General features: G+C 38.8%; 1 protein-coding gene across 1 annotated transcript in view; it reads left to right on the top strand.

The window, feature by feature from the left end:
* Positions 1–18,252, top strand: part of CDH6 (cadherin 6) — a 107,129-nt gene that overhangs the window by 38,264 nt on the left and 50,613 nt on the right. The window contains exon 2 of the mRNA XM_040588222.1: positions 14,291–14,647. Coding sequence (XP_040444156.1) covers positions 14,420–14,647 — 228 coding nt within the window. The 5' untranslated portion in view covers positions 14,291–14,419. The remainder of the gene's footprint in view (positions 1–14,290; positions 14,648–18,252) is intronic.

Genomic DNA, 18,252 nt, shown 5'->3' with positions numbered 1-18,252 from the left:
TACAGTCCAGGTTGTTAGTCACCAGCTTCCTGGTATCTACCTCTTTTTTGGCATGCCGTGCTCACCTTGCTTATGAGTAGCAACAGCAAATAATGTGTCCCAGGTTCCTCACTGGGAGGAGTATGCTGTCGATGGTTATTTTCCTCATCTTTGGTCCTGGGTCTGCTTGGAGTTTTCATAGTCTGTTGCTATCCCTTTTTTTAATTGGTGCCCAATTTTAGTAACAGAATATCCACTTAGGGGTTGTTGGAACAACATACATGATTTAATTTCTTTGGGCTAAACCCATGAAATTCACAGTGTTAAGCTAAATAACAAAAAATAAGTTGGACATTAGCCACTGTTTGGCAATTGCTGGTTCAGCTAAAACAAGCTAGTGTAAGCTCGGGACCATACAAGGCCTGAAGTGGCCTGGTTAAGATAAAATAAAATAAGCACTTTTTCAGTAGCAATGGCAACATCTTATTTCCTAAGGTGCAGGGCTACAAAAGCTGTGTTCACAGTGGTGCTGCTGACACATACATGCTCTCACACATACCAATTACGTCAATGTTTTTGTCAGTAAAACTCTGCTTACCTGATCTTTTTCCAGTTACAGTCAAATGTTAGATGTTGTTCCCTGAAACACCTACAGTTTTCTTTCCAGCTGAAGTTGCTCGGCTCTGTTCACATCTGACAGAGTCACACTTGCATTTCAAGAAACAGCAGCTTGTGGTTTCATGTGGTTTTCAACATGAAAACAGCCTCCGTCCTGTTCTGGACACTAATGTCAAGGAAATGTTTTAGCCATTCAGCACTGAAATCAAAGTTCAGTTCCAGCAATAGTAGCATTACTATAGCCATTACTAGTACAGGTAGTAGTGTACAACACACAGGTGCAGACATAAATTTATATATTTTTGTATATATTTATATATACACATGTAAGCTCAACACTTGGAATATGGAACAAAGTGACAATGTATCACACTTCTGACAAACTTCAGGCATTTATAAACAGAAAGGAACGAAAATCTAAAATGATATATCTTAGATTTCCCATTTAATGAAATACCGTATTTTTTCATAGACAGCCTGAACCTTGGATAATCCCTACTGCTTTAAAAGCGCCCATACTTGAAAATAAGTCCTCTTACAACCTACAGTGTAAAATAACCTGCAGTAAATCAGAAGAAAGGGGTATTGGTTAGAGATTATGGGGAGGAAGGGGAGGCAGACAGCTCCAGGGCAGACTTTCCTTCATATTACCTGCATGTACCTAACACCTGCATTGTTGCTAAGCTGCAAGGACTTTAAATTGGAAAGAGAATCTAATTTCTGTCTTAAACCAGATAAATTATGGATTGGTTATGTAACTGAAGAAACAACATTTCATTACAAGACAATCAATTCAACAGATAATGTGTAGATGGAGCTAATAAACTGCTGGTGTAATTTTGGTTTGTTTTAAAACTTGTCTTCAACCAGCACATGAGAAATGTCATAAAACTGTAAATGTCCTGCAGCTTATTTAAGAAAAAATCATTAAAAACAAAGTTATTAAGACTTTGAGTAGAAATACATGAAATCTTACAGATTATAAAGAAGCATACGCATGTGTATGTATTTATGAGTGTATCCATGTTCAGTTTATAATAATTTGTCAGATTTTTTGGTCTCCATTTTGTGTTTTGTTTTTGAACTAATGCAAAAACAACATGGGATAAGAGGCTTAAATGCCATTGACCCTATTGCAGTAAGAGTTAGGTTTCTAAATACCTTTGAAGGTCTGGTCTTTACATTCACTCTGTTTCCACATTCAGGAATGGTAGCTTTACAATTCTCACAAAATTATTTTGAGGTTAAATATAATAAAGATAATTAAGTGATCAAACTCCTTGGTAATTGAGACTACCATGGGTACCTTAGACAGGTGAATAAACAGCCATGTTTACCTTCAGGGCAGTTTGACAATTTTCAGCTTACATCAGTTTGCCCATAATTAGAGGTGAGAAGGAAACGGGAAAGCAGAAAGTGGGAGGACTTTAGGATCAAAGCTAAGTGACCTTGACAGGAAGGTGGTTTTTATCTCTCCAGAAGGAAGCAACCTAAGCTGACAACAGTCACAGTGCAGTAGAAGGGCACATAATATTTAGGATAGTGGTACAGTGTAATATTTAGGATAGATTTGCATTACAATGCAAATAAGTGCAATTTTTGGAATCTCTGAGATTTAATTAAATGCATCCTTTTTTGCAAAAGCATGGATTTCTCTAGATACAGTCAGTAAACATTTGGTCACTTCATGTAGTATTTAAGCTCCAGTGTCTTCAGCTGTAGTCATTAAAATCAGGCTAACAGAATTTTTGTCAATAAAAAGAATAGCAACAATTGAAAGAAGCAATAGTAGAACTAAGAAACATTTAAAAAAGAATTAAGAGTGACATGCTGGCTTTTATGACACAAAAATCTCATCAGTTTCAACAAGACTGAGGCTGGTTGTTTCTGTTTACCACATTCTGTAAAAGCATCTGAGAAGTTTAGTTTTGCCTCAAGAAAATACTTAAGACATATGGACTAGTCTTTCCCCTAATGGAAGAATAGCAGATTTATCCCTTTCTGATGGGGAGCAGTGTCAGAGACTGTATTGACACCTCGGCTGCTCAAGTTTTGTTTCTTACTAGAAATGCTTTTCTTGAGCATTAACTGCTCAGGGGAATATCTTTCAAATGAAAAGGATTTTCTGAAATAAGAAGGAAGTCTCTCTTGTCCAGATTAGTATCTCTTTGTTTTGTTTTTTTTTTAAACAGAGACATCTGTTTACAGACATGAAAGCACAAATTATGCAGAAATACTTTTCTTTTAATTCTGCTCCTCCCAAACTACTTATCCAGTGTTTTTCATCTTGGTTATCAATCCCGGCAGCTCCGTGGAATTAATTCAGAATCAAAACCAAAACTCCACTGAACAAAGGAGGCCAATTTTGCTGTCTTCAGAGGCTTGCACAGAGCAACGTCCCACTGAATCCTGGACCTAGAACAACCACTTACATCAGACATTTTGTATTTTTAGGATTAGCTCCTTCAGTTGTCTAAAACATAATAGCAGAGCTGTCCTAGAAGCTTCTAATCCCCAATTTGCTGCGTATGATGATCACATAGTTATTCAGCATTAACAATATAGTTAAGAGTTGGAGTGTGACTCCCGCTACCTTCCATGGAAAATGATGAAAAAGAGTCTGTCTGGAACCGATTTTAAAATAAAGCACCACATTCACGTCTCCATTACACGTGGGGAAGATTTCAGTAATTCCATTAGATACCTCACTTCCAAAAAATTATAAACTCTTCTTATATCCCAAAGAGATTCTACTTATAATTGCAAAGAATTTAACAATACTTTTAACACCAATTGTCTTAAGCAGATTGGAATCTTTCCAGATTTTTTTTTACTCCTAAGCAGCAACATGTTTACAGGGATGTGATCACATAGCACTGAAAGGAACCTTCCTACAGTTTTTAATGCCTGCAGGAGTATGCTTTAATAATACAAGCAAAGGGGTTAGTCACTTGTATTATTTGATGTTCACAGTGTATGTATGCAGAGCTGTGTGAACTAAGAGAGAAAAAAATAATTGTGTGATTCAAATTCCCTCAATATTCCTAATTAAACAACTCATTAAAGTTTTCAAAGAACTAGTGACATAAGTGGCATTATTAAATACTTCAGAAGCTATTCAGTCACAAGTAACATTATTCTTTTATACATTTTCATATTCTGAGAAACATAAAATTACTAGCAAAAACATATTAAAAGGCCCTTTTCAAAGAAGAAAACCACCTCTCAGATTAGTGATTTGAAAAGCAAGTATGCATGTTTCCTATTCAAGAAACTTCAAGAGTTTCAGAAACATCACTCACTGTTCACAAAACCTCAGTTAAGTAATGAGTCATCAAGTGGCTGGAAATACACACTGAAGTGGTAAAGTTTATTGCCTCACCTGAAGTCACAGGCAGAGTGTAGATGATTCTGGCATGCAGTGGTACAACAAATAAATCATCTTGCCTGGACAAGAATGTCCTACTAGCCAGATTTCTAGAACATCCCTGCCATCATGGCGTGGTATTTATTCACCCTGGATGAACCTCAAACGTGCCTTATTCCTATTTTAATAGTCATTAACCAGTCCTAGTATCCTAGTAGCAGAAATAGTCCCTTACACTGCTGCATCTTTTTTTTTTTTTTTTTTTTTTTTTTTTTTTTTTTAATGCTAGCAATGAGGGTAGCCCAGGAGGACTTGCCATGGATATTTCCACCTGCTGTCATTCATTATAGCCCTGCTTGAGAAGATCTCCTAGACCCTTAATAGGATCCCAAGTAGGACCAAGAGATCTGAGAAGGGAGACCAGCAGATCTGCATTAGCTCTTCTGCTACAGCTTAAGCTGTGCAGTTAATAGAGGTAACATTATAAGAGGCTTTTAAAGAAGCTATAGGATTTTAGTGTAGCCAGTTACTATCACGATCAAAGAAATAATAAACTCTTTCATCAAAGAAAAGATGTGACCTACTAATCTACAGTTCTTTTAATAGCACTCTCGTAATGAAATGAGTCTTAATGGGCATCTCTCTATTTTCCAGTTGATTGCTTCTGTTGGAGCATATTTGCACAAATGCAGTTCACTTGCCCACGATAAGCCGAGCATTGCAGGCGTTTCTGATTTGGTACCACTCTGCATCCATTTCACACTGGTAAATGACCATGAAAGTCTATAAGAAATAAGAAGGCCCTTGACAATCAAATACAAAGCCAAAGTTCAGCTATTTCTATCTTCCCCAGGTCCAGTACCATATGTCCCTATGGTTCACCTAGCTTCATAGTGGGAAATTATCACACTTTTCTGTCAAGAAGTAAAGAAAAATATGGTGAGCACTGAACCTCTAGCAGAGAGAGTGAAGCAAACAGCAGCTGGTGAATGGAAAACTGCTTAAGACAGACAACTGCTTCGCTCTCCCACAGATGAAATGGGGCACGCTGAAAATGTGTGGGTAGCAAGGAAAGTTGCTGTAAGGGGGAACTGCAAAAGGCAGCAGAAGAGATTAGGGTCACTAAAAAGAGGCAAACAAAAAGGATAGTAGCAATGACATGTAGGATTGTGGCTATCCAAGAAATGTGAAGTTACAGACAGTTGTAAATAGCCAAAATGCAAAAAGTAGAAAAGAACAAACTCTTTTGCACATATAGAAGTGCATAAACTCGAATATGCCTAAATTAGAATCAGGTGAACTCCACCTACCTGTTAGCCCTTAGTTGTACCAGTTGCTATAATCCCATTATCTCAGTCTGTGGGTTTCTTCTGTAGGAAATAATTCAGGATTTTAGCAATTAATATCACGTTTGACAACAGTATACACTGCCCAAAGCACAACCAGGACAGTCCTGTCAAAGAATTTTCTTTTTCTTGTGTCTGTTATTGAACTGCTTCATTACTACATCAAAAATAGTTAGTCTTTGATAGGAAGATATGCTGGTGCCTATTGAAAAAGAAACCTTACCTCCTCCTTTCTTTTATTCCTGGCTATGCATGTGGCAGTATAGCCTCTGCCTTCATTATCACACTGCAATGCTTGAGGGAGAACTGCAAGGCCACTAAAGCAGCTGCAAGCCCAGACTTTTTCTCTTGTGTTTGGAGAGTATGGCTGACACCTTGGCTTTAAGTAATTGCTGATCAGCAAAGACAGAATCTCTTGTCTATGGTTCTGTCTCATTTATGGGAGCTTGTGGATAATTTTCCTCTCATGGCATGGAGATAGATGCCTGATAAATGGTAGGCTGAGTGCACATAGAAAAAGTGAAACAGGATATCTCTTCTACAATACAAAAAACAGTTTTCAGGGAGAAGCTGACCAGATGGTTTTTTAATGTGCCTAAAGATTTGGAATAGTTCCCCTACTAGAGATTTTTGGGTGGTGGCATCTCATGCCTTTCTCAGAATGGAGTCTTATTTAAAACAGCTCCATTTTTGCTTTACAATGAAAAGCCTACAATATCACTGATCACTTCTAAGAGTCTGTCTAGGAGACTTTCAAGTACCAGTGCCTAAAAAGAAATAGAAGAAGATGCATTCAAACGATGTAGCTTTTTTAGTGGAGTGACAAAATGCTTTAACTTAGGCACTTCGAGTCACCCAAGAGTCTTTCACTTTCTATTAACTGGGTAGGGAGACTAGGCTCCTTTTCAGACATCAAATTTTGTTGAATAACGTAGTCTGAATTCCTTTTTGATGACACTCCTGCTTTGAAGAACCTGATAGTTCTCTATTCTAAAATAAATAAATAAATAGATAGATAAATAGGGTTAGGGAAAATCCCAACTTTATAAAAACAACTGCAAGCTTGATAGCAGCTTATTGCATGTCTGAAAACAACAGTAACTTTCACAACAGGATGACAACACTACAGAGTTCCATCAAGTGCTGCAACAATTTTCATGCGTTCAGGGATACTTTTGGTAGTGCTGAAAATCCTTTGGCTATGATTCCATGTACATCTGCTACTCTCTGCCATTAAGATATCATTCAGGAATAAAAGACCCATGTATCAGATATGCACAGCAGTGGGAGTGCTACCTATTTGTTCTCCTACTAAATGTTTTTTACTACTAAATTGCTTAGCTGTTTTAGTCTTCTCTCCATCAAGGAAAAACTTAATATGATTTACAGCATTAGTATTAGCTGCTAGTCACATACCCGTCCCCTGTTGTTAGTTGTAACGAAGCATTAGGGGAATGCTTCCGCCTGCAGGGGGACAGTAAAATATTGTGGAGACCTGTCCCATCACCTGCAAAAGGCAGAAGTGGCAAGAAGCCTTTTGCAAGACCAGCTACTGCTTCCTCTTAATGCCACACAGAAGCACCACAAAGAGGATAGGATCAGCTGGAGCTGGGTCCGTCCTTCCTCCTCCATATAGCTGCTTGCAGAGGTGACTAGTCTGTGACACCTACATAATGTTGCTGCTCTTGCAGCAGTTACTGCTCTTGCCTGCACACCCAGGGGACATCAGATCCTTTTCCAGGTGTTTCAACTACAGCGTCCACACACTCTCCAGCATACGCCTACATCCAGCCAGTCTGTGCAGCAAAGGTGCACGTGGTGGTTAAAGCACAGATATTATGGCTTGGACTGGCACACCATCAGAAAGGAAGAAGAATAAACTTGTGATTAAAATGCTGCTGTATGCCTCAGGAAATCTAAGTCCACGCTCCAGCCCTGCACAGGTAATGCTGAATGACCACAGAAAAGTCACTTTATGCAACCATACAATGGAAACACGATTTCCTTACTGTGCTTCGATCTTTTGTGTTGAGGCTGTTTATGCACAGTGGACAAAAGACACGCTCACAGTGTGGCTAAATACAGACTTAGAGTGGGCATCTCTGGAAAAGGATGACACTAAGGCTCTTTTCAAATGCCAGGTGGAAAAAAAAAATCAAAATATCTGAGAGCAGACAAACATAATCATCAATCCAGTCACCAGCTACTTCATAAAGTCATACAGTCGTCTTTTGCCACCACCAGTCATGAACTAAAGATGAAGATGTACTTCTCACTTTCTCTCTTTTGTCAGGGTGTGCTTTTGTGAAGGCTGGTGTTTGTGTGCGTTCAGGTCCACCAGCATTAAAGCAGTTGCATTGTTCAAAAGTGCCACATTAATAGATCCTAGTGCAGGGTAGAGGTGGTAGTTATCTTAACATTTCTTCTGCATTTAGTTATTTTTATAGTTCTGGTCCTTTTTTCATGCTGAGAGAATTGAATAAAAAAATTACTTTGAAAGACACTATAATCAACCACTGATGGCTGCAATTACATTGTGTACTTCACGTCTTCAGAAAGTACCTCTAGTTTAAAACCACAAATCTTTCAGTTTGAATTCTCTCTTGGCTCTGTTCAGTTTTATTATTTCAGAGGTGTATTTACAGGAATGATCGCTAGAGTATATGGGTTTATATAACAAAGATAGGAAAAAAAAGAAGGTGAACATCAGAAGATTAAAATTTCCTCAGCTATCTTCACACTGAAAAATTGACATTTTTTTTCTGTTGATGATTATTTACAAAGGAATGCCTCATGGACAATGAAGGAAAAAAAGCATTTGGATTTCAGAGCTGTAAAAGCTACTTGAGAAAATTATTAGATGGAGACTTCCAGATCTGACTGGTCATAAGAGAGATGTAATTGTAAAGTAAGCTCAAACTCAACAACTGCTTTTTAAGTCCAAGTCAATTATGGACAAGTCTGCAGTGTTACAGCTTCTGAGCACATGAAACTTAGCTATTACTGAAAATCTAGCAAGGAATTCTTTGCTATGTATGAAAATGTATCAATATGATATATTAAAATGTAAGAATATGACACTGAAAAGAAGTTAATGTGATAAATCTGGAAGCCTCCATTTTTTTGAAGTTAGCTGGAATACTGTCTTTTCTTTGTACAACTATTGCTACTTTAACCTTTCCCCCACCCCCCCGATGAGAATAATTTTTCTGCAGATTTCCCATACAGCCTTAATCCTTTCCTTGCAGTCTTGCCTGCAGGGTAGCGGAACCACATACTTTACATTTGCAAGGACAGCCACAAGGACAGCCTAGGGTCCTGGCTTCCCTGGGTCATTCAAATTCCCTTAGAGACTTAGACATTGCTTCTTGGGCATGGCTTTGCAACAAGGTAAAATACAAGCAACTGATCACCAGATCCTCACCTAACATGCCTCATTCCATACTACAGACTATCACACTTTGCACAGCAAACACAGGATTTGGCCATTATTCTTCTCCCCCATTAATGCTTTCCCCATCTTTCATTCCTCAGGCTTTGACAATTAAGTGTTGATGTCTTCCTCCTCTCTGTCAGGCTTGATGGGTTAAATACTTGCACCTGATGCTTAAGCCAGGGGAAGGTTCTTCCAGCAGGACTGTGTGAGTATGGAGAGTATCTCTCACTGCATGTTCTTGCCAGAGGACTAGCAACTGATTGTCCTGCACAGGGAAACTGAAGCTGAAACCTGTGATCCAGTTTCTGTGGCGGGCCATTTGCTCTGTAGAATTGGTTGGGATTTAAACAGGGTCAGTTTGCCTGGCAAACTCAAATCGGTACTGGCTGAGTATGCATCCAAAAGGTATGATATCAGAATATTTTTAGTGCATCTCCACATCTTCTACAAAATTAAATATAATTTAAAGCTACCAGAGCAAAATCCTCCTTTTCTTCCAAAAGTGTTGTATGTACTTCATATAATATGACTATTAAAGAAGCCAGGAACTGGTCTGCATCTATCCACCACCAACCATAAATCAGGCCTGATTTGGGGGCAGTGAAGGCACATACACTGCTGGATTCACAGTGTCATCTGCTAGAATGAAAGAGCAGGCTCTGTTCTGTCTTTGTGCATTTTTACCCAAGAATCTAAATGGTGTCTGTGACGATGGATGCAGTTTAGTTGTGTTGCATAAATGAGAAAAAAGAAAAACGCAAACAAAATCCACCTAAACCTACAACATTTCCCATGCTTAGTTTCCTAAATTACTATACCACATCACTTACTAACTTTCAGCTCCTTACTCAGGGTCTGTGTGAGAATAACAATACATTATCAATTCCTGAAAATACAATTAATATTCATTCCATTGTACTAATGGACCTTAATTCCTAATGTATGAAGCTTTGTACCCAGCCCTCAAACAATGAAACTGCACCTAGATGACTAGTGAATAAAAGAGAAAAAAAAAATAAAAAAATATCAACACTTCTGTTTAAATAAAGGTTATGTCAGAAACTTTAGAGACAGTGATGGTTGTTGGCATATTTAGAGGCTATCTAAAATCTAATAATCAGCAGCCCATAACATCCAGGATTTATAAATACATACAGAAGAATAATTAAATGCATGGAATATGAAAAGAAATTTTCAAGTCCAGAATCTAGGACACTTCATAAAACATATTCTTTTGAGAGTTTATTGAGGAGGGGATACTATGGGGCTGAACAGAAAAGAATGAAGAAAAAGCATTTTCCCTCTCCTCGCTGTTACCTTTCACGGGAATGCTCTTTGCTAGTCTGATTTATTTAACCAGCAGCTGGGAAGAGCAGCACAACCCACGGGGCTGAGTGGGAGTGAAGGTGGAACATCTTTGGGGTTCCTCGTGTCAAGAATTTGCACCTGATGCCTGTCACTGTGCCAGAAAGGCATGTCCAGGGCAGAGCTCCCTGATTTGTAGGAGCAACTCCAATGGGCACATTTTCTCTTTGGTTTATAGCTGAAATAATTAAGTATTTCTCTGAAAGGGTGTGAATTTGCACTGAATTCTCACACTGGTGTCATCAAGACATTACCTACATTAATGAGATACTGTGGGAGAAGGTGAATAGAAAGGTTGACTAAGAATATCATCACCTAGGGGAAATGATTTTGAAGTAAGTTGATATTTATACTGATTAAGCAATTGTTTGAGGGTTTGATCCTTCAAAGAGGCATGAACATAAACTTTAAATCTGCAGCTTGTCACACCAAAGACAGTTCTGTGACTGCAAGTAACATTGCTTTTATGTTAACAATCATCATACCTAAAGTTAGACTGTGATTCTTTTAATGCTTGGCTATGCAGATTCCTTCTTCTCCCATAAACCCCCCAGATTTGCTATATTATTTGAGCTGACAGAGCTAAGCCAGTTGTCTGAGTCTGTTGTACAGTAAAATTGTTTTTCATTCTTGACAGTTGAACATGATGAGTTCCGCAACAAGCTGACCGGGCTGATGGTTGAGAGAACACCATACTTAAAGCACCCCTTTTGTCTTACTGCTCATCTTTACATGATGTAAAGAAAACAAAGACATTTTAGCCACGATCCCAAGGTCCCATCAGTTATATTTGCACATCTACATTTGAAGAAAATAAAATATCCCTGGTGAATGACTTGTCTTCAAAATAAGGAAAGGAGATTGCACAAGAAAAACTATTTTATTTTTTTTTTTGCAGAGACCTCTCTGGAGCATGAGACACGGGGACTGGAGCACAGAATGGCATTTAAGAGCCACAGGATCTCACTCTTTGCTAAAGGCTCCGCTTAGAGTATAGTGCTTCTGTGCTTTTTATTCACTCAACTGAATTTATCACTATGACCCATAAAACAGTTATCAGCACCTAGAGGGCAAAGACACCCTGCATGTCATTTGGTACTTACCCAATTGCATGCTTAAGCCAAGGTCTGTAAAGGTGTGCCTGCTCTCTTGCCACTCACAGGGAAGCTGCTGGGGCTTAGCTGATCTGCTGCTTCAGAAGACTTCCCAGTCAAGAAGGACATTATGGGATCATGCCCTTATTTCAGCATTTTCGACACATCTCTGCAGAGGAGAGTAAAAGGCTGTATTTCACAGCTATGATATCATTCTCGTGAGCTATATTTCAGCACGAGCCACTATAAACCTCTCCCATGACATCAGACCTGTGAAATATAGCTGACTTCAAGTGCAGAAAATTCCCCCCAGGAATAATTGTTTCCTGGCAATTGGCACTTGAAGGACCGATTCTTTAAGGTTGGCACAAATCCTGTGTAGTTGATGCTGCTCTGGGTAGCACTGCTTAGGAAACATTAAGTGCAGGACCAGAGGTACAGAGCCCCACTGTGCGATGTGGCCATAGGGATAACGAGATGAGCACTGGGGGAGCCTGTCAAGTGATGATTTTCACTCGCTTATGCCTCAGCAATCCATGCAGACTGCACTAATAGCAAAAAATAGGTTTTCTCCTATGCTGCAGTCCCTACCTCAGACCCTGTCTCCCCGATAAGGCGAGCCGTGTGGGCACAGCCAGAGCTGCTGTCTCATCCATCTTTTCACATCTGCACGCCAAGCACAGATCATGAGGGGTGTGCTGTTAAATGGCAGCTTGCCAGGGCACTAATTAACTCACCTGGGCAGGCACCAACCTCCCTGCAAAGCAACCTGGCAGGAAAATGGAAGTCAAAAATATTGCGTGAGATATAATCTCCTTTCACATCACACCAGGGAAATGCCCACTAGAACAGACTCCACTCAGAGCTGGGGGTTAGAGGAGTGGATGTTAGCAGAGTGGTAAAGGACAAGACCTTTCGCACGTCAGAGGGGTACAGCAGGTGGTTAAGAGAGTATAAACTGGGAGAGAATTAAAGCCACTTCAGGTCTCCGGAGCCTGAATCTGTCCATGTTCCCCTCTAGCGACCTGTGCACTTATTTGCCCCTGCTCCATGAATCGCACTAAAAGCGATTGTTGAAAAAAATTTTAAAGCTTAGTCACTCTGTTTCTGTTCCTGCTCTATGAAGGTCACCTTGTGGTGGGCAGCAGGTCAGTTGTTGCTGTTGGATCTGTGTGCGTGTGTGTGTGTACGGTTACAGGTATGTGTGCCTGTGTCTATCTCACAATGCTCAAAGTTTATGCGGACACCGCTTCCACGACCTGCAGGACAGAGTTGGTTTTGCCTACGGGAAGTTCACTGGCAGTAACGAGAGCTAACTACAAACCTTCTCTCTTCTCTGGAGAAAACTACACTGCTTCAGAATTAATTGTACCTTTTCTCTTCTTCCTCTTAACGCTAAAAATCTGACTCCTCATCCAGAAGTTACCTTTTTACAGTATTTTACCTTGTGAAGCAGTAAAACAATATTGTTTGAACAGCCCTGTTCCATTACCTACTCCCCATCTAAAAGCTAAGTGGTATTTTCTAAGAGGAACCGTAAGAGACTTGAGGTTATTTCATGTAATTCATTATTAAGAACAATGAGAACCAGAAGAATGGCAAATCTAAGGAATTTTAAATGCTTTAACTCCATCAGTGTAGCTCAAAAGCTAAATTCTGCCTGATTTACACCTTCAAAAAAACCAAACACACATAATATAGGGAAAAAAAAGACCTTTGATATAGAATATGATCCAAGCAGTGCTGTGTAAAATGCTTAGAAAAAAAAAATATTCCTCTTTTCAATTTGATATAGTGAGACTGTCATTCCACAGTATTTACAAAGATTCAGAACTGCTGCATTGAATTTTAAGCTGGTTCAGAATTATTGTTTTCTGAACAGAATATGGAGGGGGGAACAAACTTAACTTAAAAGAATCTATGCAAAACCGAATGAAATTTAATGAAATTATCCTTCTCTAAAAGTATGGATCTGTTTGGACTAAAAAATTAACAAAGTCTTTATGAAACATATATGTTGTGGACTGTTTCTGTCAAGTAATTCTGATTTCTTCACATTATAAAACATTCCGAAGCTGTTCATTAGGCATTTTGCATGACTGATTACCTGAGACTCATAGTACCATTTCTTCTTCCTGAAGAGAAGCTTTCAATGTTTTTTAAAAAACAGAACTGGCTTCACTACACTGTGGTACTTTATGTGTAGCTTTTTTCATGATGAAACCCATGCAATCTTCAGAGACAGGGATCATTTTCATAATTATCTTGTAGGTGCACAGATATTTAGTATTAATAATGATATTATTAATATATACTATATACTAGGAAGCAGTACCTAGTAAGAACCCACAGATAGCAATGAAATAGCTGATTTTTTTATTATTATTATTTTAGAAGTTACTAATTAAAGCATTTACATATATAACTTGGTATTTAAAGTTCCACAACTTGGTACAAAACTCTGGCAGTAGGTAACTGAGAAAACCAAAATGTCCACTGAAGTTCCTACACAGTATCAAACAGGTCTAGTATGTGGGAGATATTGACAAATATGCACATTTATTTCACTAACCTGTTTACTTGTCCCCACCTAAATGAAGCCAAAGGCAAAACTCTTTAAATGTGAGGGGGAAATCCTGGAGTTCTCTAAGTCCAGGCTCTTCAGCCCATAACTATAGCAACAGAATACTTCCTGGGAAGACAGGTGTACTCTTGCTAGCCCTTCTTCGATGTAATAAGATAACCTCATCAAGATCCCCAGTCAGAAACTGAGCAGTTACGTCCCAAAGTTCGGGCAGTAAAAAAGAGAAATGCCTGGCTTGCCTTAGTTGATGAATGGAAGTAAATTGAGTTAAGGGGGGGGGGGGGAATCCCCCAAAACCCCCAAATATCGCAACTCCTTCCTCCTATTCAATATAGATCCCCCCAGATTATTTGAAGGACCACGTGCAACATTTTGAACCAGAAACAGTCCAGATTTTCAACAATCGCTATTACTCTTCTACTTTTTTTGGACTTGTTTACTGTAGTCATGAATGTTAAGTACCTTTGAAAAAGCTCAAAAATTTGTTGTTTTTCTTTTCAGAGATCCTTTGAGACTGCAAAGACTATTTGAAGAAGGAAGACGGCATGAGATTGGATTCAGTGCAGTAAAGTAGGTTAGTTTGAGGACAAGACAAAAAGTGGTTATTTAGATTTTTCTTGTGTTGCCGTGATGAGAACTTACCATTGCTTCTGGCTGCTATTTTGGGCTGGTCAGCCCCACCAAAGTTTCTTAACTTCATTATCCAGAAGGACTAGTGGCTTTGCAGAAAAGGAAAAGATTTTGGTATTGTCTGGAAGAAGCAGACAAGACCCCCATCGTTCCAAAAGGAGCTGGATGTGGAATCAGTTCTTTTTATTGGAGGAATACACAGGAACTGACTACCAATATGTTGGCAAGGTAAGATTCTTTCATACATATCTATGTTTTGATTTTAGAAGCACTGGAAAGCCAGCAATAGCAAGTAGGTAAGAACGACTCCTGCTACAACATTTAGTTCACCTTCCTGTCTGCTGAGCTTCTGCTGAGGAGTAATTCAGTGGAAAGGTTAGTGCACTTCAGCTTCAAATTATAATCAACAACAGGAAGTTCCTCATTTAACCAGCAAGTGCCATAGCCAATCATGCAGAATTATATTAAAGATTTTTCTTTTCATTTTTGCCTGGAAATAATGCAGCTTAATTACAGAGTTGTCTAGGCCAGATTTTTAGCTTTAAAATGTAATACGCATTTTCCCTCATGCCCATTAACTTTCCTAGAGTCAAACTGTATAAACCAGAAGAGGTTTTGATCTGAGGTATCTGGGAATCACAGTGCTGGTATTTTGGTGAGGGTTCTTTTTACCCAGAAAAAGGTCATAATTTCCCGTTTTATCCCCCACTGCACACAACAATGTTGCAGCCATTTTCTGACAAGGTTTTGTGGTGCCACTGAGGACTCTATGACATGACCTTAATATCATGAGCCATGCTATTACAAAGAGTTGAAGCACACTGTGCTTATACACTAAGAAGCAACAGGCAGCTGAGCATTTCTAAGCTCAAAGCCTGCTGACAGAAGAGGGTCTGTAAATAAATAAATTAATAGAAATAATAATAACAATAGTAGTCATAATAAGAACCACAACAATAACAAAAAAATAACAGCTTAACTCTGAGAATATCCACCTCCCTGAGCAGCAGACCCCCATGTAGGTAAATATGCAAATTGCAGAGCTAATGCACTGTGGTAAGTCTAGAGAGAATCTATACTGCCCATGGTACCATAGTCTATAGGAGTTTCTCTTGCAGAATTCAGAAATTGTGCTATTGATGATGACATTCGAAGCAGAAACAATACAGCTTAGTTTTCCAAACTGAAATAGGATTATGCCTAATCTAGTTTGATCTCTCAAGCCTCTTAGCAAAGGCTGCAGGTCACAGTGGTTTGACATTTTATCTCCCTCTGAAAGTCTCTGAGAATTCCCATGAGAGCTGGTGGCTGCTTTTCTTGCCTGCCAATCAACTGTCAGTCAAAGCTGGATGTGACACCCCTCTCCTGCTAGATGGCTGCAAGGCATGATTCAAATGAAGAGCTACTCAGATGGTGTAGTACTCTTAGAGCTCTGACCAGGATAATCAGTATTCATGAAGGGTACCGTTGAGCCCAATCTACAGGAAAAAGCCAAAGGCAGAGAGTCCTCAGAAAGGGGAAGTAGAGAAGGAAGATAAGAAGGTAATAAAAAAGCCAGAAGAGAGTAAGAGGGAAGAGCTAGAAAGATGGAGGTGGAAGGAGAGGAAATCAGAAGAGGAATCCAGATAGAGGAGGGTAAAGTGACATCAAATGGGAGTAGAGAGTAGGACCTGGGAGAAAAAGTTTAGCTAAAGAGAGGACAAATAGGAACAGAAGATGAGACAGTGAAGGGGGGTGAGTGTGTGTAAGAAATATGGAGTCAAGGAAAAAACAAAAAACAACCACAAATTGAAAGACAGCAGTTTTCCATGCACTCTCCTTTTTCACAGTTTATTCTGGGAGTGTGAGAGTAATGGGGATCCCTTCTCCGTATATAAAGTATGTGGTCCTAAGGTGAGTCTTACAGCCTGTAATTTTCACTGTGAATTTTTACATTAGACCTGCTCAGCCCTAAGTCCCCATTCTCCCCACTGCAGAGTTAAAGCAGAAGCTATTGGCTTCAGAGGGACTGATGGGGGAGTGAATATTCCTGTAGGATGAGTTTGCTGAGAAACAGTTAAAAAATGGTCTAGTTGGACCAGAAAACAAAAAAAGTTTAAACGGGAGTCATTGAAGAGAAAGAAATGTGGATGTTATTTTTAAAAGTTGTTCTACTATTGGTACTTTAATACACTTTCTATTACAAAGCGTAGAAACAACACATAATGTATAAATGTCATTGATTCTGTGTTGCTGGGCTGTTCACAAGTGGCCTTTCACATGTCTTTCAAATGCCAGAACTGCTCACACCCTTGTAATTGAACAATTAGCCAGGAGGCATGGAAGAGCAGCCATTTATTATTAGACAAAGTTGAGTATTGGTGTGAGGATAAATTATAGAAACAGCTGAATGTCTCCAAATTGAGGTAACCAGACAATTTAACTGAGCAATTAAACTTGATTGGTGTGGGCAAATGAGGATAATGAACATATTTATGAAACATATTTTTTCTCAGAGAACTAAATGTTAACCTTAAATATGAACCGAAAGTGGTAAGAATATTTGGTTATAGTCTTTTTATTCTCTTCTATCATAAAGGAATGTGAACAAGAAAATCTTTTAAAACAATAGCAATATATGTATGTAAAGGGCAGCTGTGCTTACAACTTACTGTGTAAGCAGTCAGACCTGGATCTTCTGGGTTTTTTTGTTTAGTGCTTAAAGCTGGTGGGCATTAACATCATAATTATTAAAAAATTACTCCATATAAGCTACAAGAAAAAGAATCTTTTACTCAGGTTGGGTTTACTTTTTTCTTCTCATTTGTTAAAATCTGTTTAATTCAAACATCTATATCAAAATTTGAGATACAAGAAGTCTGTTGTGAAAGAGTCTAACAGTGGTATTTCTATAAACTTCCTGAATTACAGTTGCAAAATCCTGTAACTGTTTATACTACAGAAAACCACATTTATACCATAACAGTCTTAGAGAGAAGGGGAAGAAAAGTGGGAACATATTCAGATTTGAGATAAATGAGGAAGGTAATCTGTCTGAAGATAGAGCTCAAGGCAGTACTGAAGACAACATTGAAGCATCATCCAAGTCATGGACCAGAGCGCTACTGTGCTCTGTACCCTCTATACTCCATATCCAATGAATGCAAATGTTTTCCATCTTTAAGGAGATAATTGCCTAAGCACACACAAAACAAGGTAGCCCTTTTTTGGTACCCATGGGTAGTCAGATATTAAAAAGTGCTCCCTAGTTTTGTATGCCACACACTTTACTGTCAGCCCAAATATGCTTCTGTATCACACTGGACAAGAATATGTGGCTGCCAACGAGAAGCTCCCAGTGTTATCAATACCAGTTTATTGTATGCTATGGCTTTGACACCAGATCCATCATTTTATTATTCAGTTCTTGTATTCCTGAATTTCATTCCTGTATATTCATGAAATAAAGCCTTTTAAAAAGAGTAGAAATTCACACGTCCAGTCTTGGTTAGTCTCAGGCATAATAATATAAGAAACTTGCAGAAAACTTCTAGAGTGGAATTATTCATTTCACTGCTGAATAACTTGTGAACTACAGCTATTCATTGAAGTGTGATTGATGGGCACAGTGACATTTTAACCTGAAGATATCTTTTCTTCTGGTTCAGAAATTATGCCACTTGGCAGGGACTCAGTCCCAAAATAAAATAAAAGGATTACATGAGCATCAAAGTAGAGAAGTGCCCTGCATTACTACCTAGCAAAAATTTGCAACATTTGAGTCAGGTTTTAAAAGAGACCTAGTTGTACCTGTGGCTGCTTAGCACAATTTTAAAGGGTGGGGGTGAATGCAT

The sequence above is a fragment of the Falco naumanni genome, chromosome 3 (assembly GCF_017639655.2).
Source record: "Falco naumanni isolate bFalNau1 chromosome 3, bFalNau1.pat, whole genome shotgun sequence".
NCBI lineage: Eukaryota > Metazoa > Chordata > Aves > Falconiformes > Falconidae > Falco > Falco naumanni.
Note: the sequence above shows the minus strand (reverse complement) of the source record. Positions and strands in the feature narration are given on the sequence as shown.